Below are 5,826 nucleotides of genomic sequence, written 5' to 3' on the forward strand. Positions count from 1 at the left end.
GCAATTTGCCTGTGAGGAACAGACTGCCCTGTGGGTGGTGCTAGACACTTTAGGTGAAGAAAGAATCACCCATTTGTGAATAGTTTCTTGCTCAGCAAACTCCACTCTTCTCCACACCTGGAGGGTGCATGCCCATCTTCTCCACACCTGCACACCAGTCATGTTGACCTTGACAGTATGATTTTCTTTACTGCGTGGCGAGTTAGCTGATTTGACCTCCATGAGGGTTTTCATACTCTTGACTTACATACTCCTGTAACCTTAAAACTTTGAGGGAGCCATTGAGCCCAGAAACCTGTCGAACTTCATGGAGAACTTCCATCCTCCTCCCCAAGTTGGGTCCAAATCAGCCAATCAAGGCAACCGTGGAAGCAGGGCCACCCTGGCCACCTGCAAACCGCAAACCCTTAGGAGAATACTTGTGGTCTCAGTTTGGGGATGGCTTGTTACAGAGCATTATGGCTACATTAATGGACTAACTTAGGTTTGTTGTTATAAAACAGAGATTAGGGACTGTAACTGTAGCATGAGCTAGTCTCCCCTGATGGATGCCAATGTTGAGCACCTGCCAGCTAATGGCCGCTTACCAAATAGCAGTTAGTAGGATGATTACTATTTACTCAGACAATCTGTCTTTAGAACCATGTAGCATTGTGCTACATGATTTTTTAAGTTTTCTTTCTCTTGATTAGCGTAACTTATAGGAAACTATGAACACTGCGGCAAAAAAAGACGGAGAGATTAATCATGACAGCTGAGTGTCAACTCTGGAGTCTGACCCTCCCAAGCCTGGCTGTGCTTAGGCTTATTCATTGGCAAATGGGGGAAACACGGCCAACTTCGTAGAATTGTGATAGTTACAAAATGAGGTATGCCATTTAGCACAGGTCCTGCAGGAAATGATCCCTAAGTGGGGTCTTCTCTCTCTTCCTTGTAAATGAGGTTCCTTGGGAGTTGACACCCCTGTTTTTCACATTCCACCTCCCTGACATGTATCACATCACAAGGACTCAGGTTGGCTCTGTTGACCTCTTTAATTTATGTGCACATGGGCAGCTGCAGGCTGAGGGTAAATGGAGACCTCAAGTCATGCATTCCTCAGCTTCTCACTCAGCCCTGCCAGGGGACTGGGAGGCTGGAAGGCAATCAGCCCGGCGGAGGAAGTAGAGGTAAGAGGCTGAGGGCACCTGGGCACCAGGTCTGGAGTAGCAGGCACTCTCTGTGGCACAGCCCCGAGTAGCAAATTTGGTCCTGATGATACCTGGGAAGAGGATTTCAGACAGCATCAGAGCCCTCCACCTCTTCTTCCTCACTACCCAGGAGTCTGGGCCCTTGCCACCTTCTCACTGGGCTCCCTGGAACCACCAACTCCCTTTGAACCATCAAGTATGAGCCTCCACTTCTGGGCCTCTTCCTCACCCCTCCTCCAGAGACCCAAGTGCTCCTTACCAGCCTGCACGTTGCCAGCAAAATAGACGCAGTGGGTTTCCTGGCCCACACAGCGGGCAGGCTGGGTCCCGGGGCAGGTCTCCTGGAAGGGCTGGATGCAGGCTGGGCACTGAAGGCCATTCTCAGTCCGATTATTCTGGGGAGCTGGGGGTGAGGGTGAAGCAGAGGGTACATAGGGATGTTAAAGCCCCTCTACCCCCACCCCACTCACAAACACCGGTTGCTAATGGACACTTCATTTCATAGGTGGGAGGGGACACTTCATTTCATAGGTGAGAGGACAGAGGCTCCGAAGGAGCCAGAGGGTTCTTGTAGCCAGGTCTGTGGTAGCTGGAAGGGGCTCCTGACTGGGGTGTGGGCTGGCACTTACGGGGCACGGAGCCACGGTTGCAGCCATCGCTCTGGCAGCAGCGTGTATTAGATACCATGTAGTCCTTGGAGCCCATGGTGGTGGAGACAAAGCCTGAGTAGCAGTCGCTGAACTTCATGCAGCCCTTGTAGGTGTTTATCGACTGGTGTCCCTCTGCAGGTTGGGGAAGTGGAGGTGGCTGTAATGGCAGATCCAGCCTGGACTCTGTTCCCTCCCAATCCTACCCCACCCACAACTGTTCAGGGCGGTCTCTTTCAGCCCCCCAAAACCATACCATCTTATCTGCCTAGGATGCAGCCTGGGGGGGTTGTTCAGTTAGCCCCCCATCTCACCCCTTCCTCGTGGCCGCAGCCCTCATTCAGCCTCGGATGGTGTCTTGAGTCCCCCACTGCCAAGTCCAGGTCACTGCCCAAGGAGTCCTTGCCACCACACCCTACACCGTAGTCACCCTCCGAGGGTCCTGCAGTGTGGTGCTTTTCAGATCACCTGAGGCTGCCGCCAAGTTTATGTGTAATAGATCCTGCCAGGCTTCAAGACTTCTGAGCTCCTCCCTCTTAACCCCATACAAGCCCACAACAGGCAAGCCAAATCCCTCTGTGTCCAGGGTGGTCTCTTCCAAATTTACCCATGTCATTCCCACCAAGGGTCTCTTGACGCCTACCTAGGCTACTCCCAGGTGTTGCCTGAAGTGGTCTCTTCCAGTGGCTACTGGAGGGGAGGGCATCTCTTCCTACAGCAACCCTAGGGTTTCCCCTCTTGAGTCCACTGAAGGGTGTTTTTTTTCTAGCTTCCTTCTACCCCCCTACCCCAACATCTTTATCTCCCTTCTCTATGGGGTGGCCTCCTCAAGTCTTTTAGGTCCTCCCCCACCCCCACCATTTGCTAGTGAGTAGGGCACTTGCTATCTTCCATTCCACTTCCCTACACACACCCTCCATCAGTGTTAGATGGCTTCTTCCTACACAAGAGGTAGCCCTTATCTCCAGCCTCTGCCTTTTCTCTCACCCCATCTTGTCTCCTCACATCTAACAGTCTTTTTCAGCTTTGAACGAACCTCCCTCATCACAGTCTGGTGTCTCTTCCATGGCTCCCCTTCTCCCCATCCTTGCTGGGTCTGGGGTGGCTCCTCCCCCTGAAGTCATGCCTTTCTCTTCCTCTTTGCTCATTACCCTTTGCCCCGCCTCTGCCCTCCATGATGAGTTGCTCCATACTTAGGGATTAGCTTCACTCTCTTGTTTGGTGTGGGCCCTATTATGTCTCTCTCCATATCCAGCATTGACACTCCCCTTCCTGTTAGGAACTGACACTCCTCTTCCTGCTCACACTACCCCCGCCATACCTGGGGAAGTCTCTTCCACCCTGTTTTGTGAATTCCTTCCTTCCACCTAGATGATCTTGCTGGGTCACATTTCCTCTCCTTCCCCTTGCCTCCCCTTGCCTCCCCCTGCATCCTCTTCCTTCTCCTCTAACCCCCACCTCTTGCCTAAAGATTCTTCCCCTTTCATTATGTCTCTGGTCCACAAGTCCTTTCCTCACTCCCTCCTGCCTAAGAAAGTCTCTATAGAAAGTCTGCCCCCTCCCGTTTTCTCATCCTCCATCTACCTCGAGAGTGAGAATCTCCCCTCTTCCTTATTGCACCCATAATGCCATTCACACTAGTAGTGAAGCAGCCCTGCTTCTGTGGCTAGTGATCTCTATCCTGAAGGTGGCTGGTGACCTCTATACTGAAGGCCCACTAGCCTGGAGTCTGATCCCACACCCTCGTACTTGTGCTCGACTCCCCCACGACCACCACGCAGGCATCCTTGCCCTCTTCACAAGTCTTCATCTTTCCATTGCACGTGGGCCCGGATCCCTTGCACACCTCACAGCTCAGCGGGCATCCTGCAGGATGGAGGATGGGTCTGTTGTCAGGGGTAGTGAGGTCTGAGTACTGGCTGCTACCAAAGATGACAGAGGAAGAAAGGGGCTAAGTGGGGTGGATTGGGGGTCCAGTGGGAGGCGGGCCAGGTGCTTCCCTGATGGTTTACGACAAGGGCGGGACATTGACCGCTGCCCAGGGAACTGTCTAGAACTCTGAATGGGACGCGATGGTAAAGCCAGCAAAGCGTCTTCCAGGGGAGGGAAGTGACTCCACCACAGAGCCTGTTTACCTAATTACAAGGCTGGGGACTCTGGATGCCAGGGTCCTGTGAGAAAGCTGGGGAATGGGAGGGGTTCTGCAGCTTCAAGCTCAGCTGGCTCTTGGACATAAGCCCTCCTGTGCCATATGTAAGTCTTATAGCCAGTGGGAGCTCAGGCAGGGGTAAATGAGCCTGGATTCTACATCCCAGGTCAAGAAGGAAGATGAGGACTGGGAAGGTATGAACTCCTTGATTCTGAGGGGAGGAGGCAACTGGAGGCCCAGACATCTGGGCCCTGGAGAAAGTAGGACTTGCTTGAACTCCTACCACTGAGGGAGGGGGGCATTCCTTCCTCTTCCCCCACCCCAGTTCTTTTTTCAAAGATTCCCTTTCTAGTCATGTTCTCAGCTGATTTTCTAGAACTCAGATGGCTTCTTCAGATCCACTGATCTCTCAGGGACCCATGCCCATGAATTTGGAGCTTTCCTTCCTGGTGGGCCTAGCCTTTGGCCTCTTTAACCTCTGCTTTCACCATGAATCAGAATTCCAGGCTGCCCCTTTTCCCCCCTTGAGGACCTTGCTAAATGCTCTCTCACCATCCTCTTTCCTGAAGGTCCCTGGAGCCCAGGCCCCTCATCACTTACCAAGACCCAGGAGGGTGCAGAGCAGTGTGCAGGCCAGCAGGCAGGTACCCGGTCTCGAGAAGGACCTCATGGTGTGTGAACCTGCAGTCCCAGGTCCCCAGCCCTTATAGGAAGCTGAGGAGGGGCGGGTCTGGACCCACCTTCACCCTGGGGTAAGAAATAGCTGAGGTAAGATCTCAGGCAGGCCTCTGTGGCTTTGGGTTGGAGGGCAGGGGGGCGTAACCAGTCTAAAAGGCAACTGGGTACCTTGTGCCCAGCCCCCTTCTCTGCACGGATCCTAGAAGTCTGGGTTTCTAGTCCCCTTTTCCATCAGGACCCAGAAGGTCACTTTCCTAGTTTCTCACATTCCTACCCCCACTGCTCTCTTTTTTTTGGCCTCTAGCCCAAGGTAGTAGTCAGACCATTTGATTCCCTGTAAGGATAGAGCAGCTGCAAGAACTGAGATCCCCATTTCCTTCTCTCCTTTCCAAGGAGGCACCCAGCGTGGGTGGGGCCCTACCTGGGAGTGCCCAGCAGGTCCAGGCTCGTTCTGCGGGGGCATGGGGAGCCTATCTCCTTTCCCTTCATTTTCCACTTAGCTCCTACACCCTGTTCTATGTCCCCCGTTGTTTTTAAGTCTGACTATGCCCCAGGCTGCACCCTGGGTCTCCCAGGCTGAACAGAGGGGTGCCTGTCAACAGCCAGGGGCGGGTGTGGTAGGAGACAGATGCCCACAGGTCACATTGGGAAACTGAGGCATGGGTGGAAGCTGTCTAGGCTAGGTGTGTGTCTGGTTTGGGCACATGCTTTGTGTTTTATTTGGGACCTTGAGCTCGGGCATGACCTTGAGAGAATTCTGAGACTTTTTCCGTATGTGTGTGTGGCGGGGGTATAGAGGAGAAGAGTGTGGCCGCAGGAACCGCTGAAGAGGGACCCTACTAATGAGGCCGCCAGCTTCCTATGAAAATCTATGTAGTGGTCTTGCTTCCTGGGCTTTAGTTTGGGCGGTGACTACGTCGTCCAATGAGAACAGCGAATTTCTTCTAGACACTAATCAGGGAGCCCGCTGCGGTTGCTAGGTGCCCAGTGGAGGAGGGACTAAAGAGAGGTGGGGCAAGAGAGAGGCGGGACTAGAGGGAAGGCTGGTTGCCTAGGAAACTCTGCGCTTCGCTCCGGACTGGCGCGATTGGGCTTGCGCAGAGTCGACGCGAACGCCAGCGCGCCGCGGTTTGAAAGGACCAAGCCCCATGCGCTTGCGCAC

At 53.6% G+C, this 5,826-nt stretch overlaps 1 protein-coding gene across 1 annotated transcript; it reads right to left on the reverse strand.

Annotated features, from left to right (window-relative positions):
* Nucleotides 1–1,028: 1,028 nt before the first annotated feature.
* PINLYP (phospholipase A2 inhibitor and LY6/PLAUR domain containing) lies at nucleotides 1,029–2,921 on the reverse strand. The gene is made up of 4 exons (XM_012733683.1): nucleotides 2,874–2,921; nucleotides 1,820–1,972; nucleotides 1,450–1,593; nucleotides 1,029–1,261 (listed from the first exon to the last, which is right to left on the reverse strand). Exons 1-4 carry the CDS (start codon nucleotides 2,902–2,904, stop codon nucleotides 1,107–1,109), a joined length of 483 nt encoding a protein of 160 aa, XP_012589137.1. The 5' UTR covers nucleotides 2,905–2,921; the 3' UTR covers nucleotides 1,029–1,106.
* Between the last annotated feature and the right edge of the window lie 2,905 nt (nucleotides 2,922–5,826).

This window comes from Condylura cristata, unplaced genomic scaffold, assembly GCF_000260355.1.
Source record: "Condylura cristata isolate star-nosed mole 26May11 unplaced genomic scaffold, ConCri1.0 scaffold00041, whole genome shotgun sequence".
In the NCBI taxonomy this organism is placed as follows: Eukaryota; Metazoa; Chordata; class Mammalia; order Eulipotyphla; family Talpidae; genus Condylura; species Condylura cristata.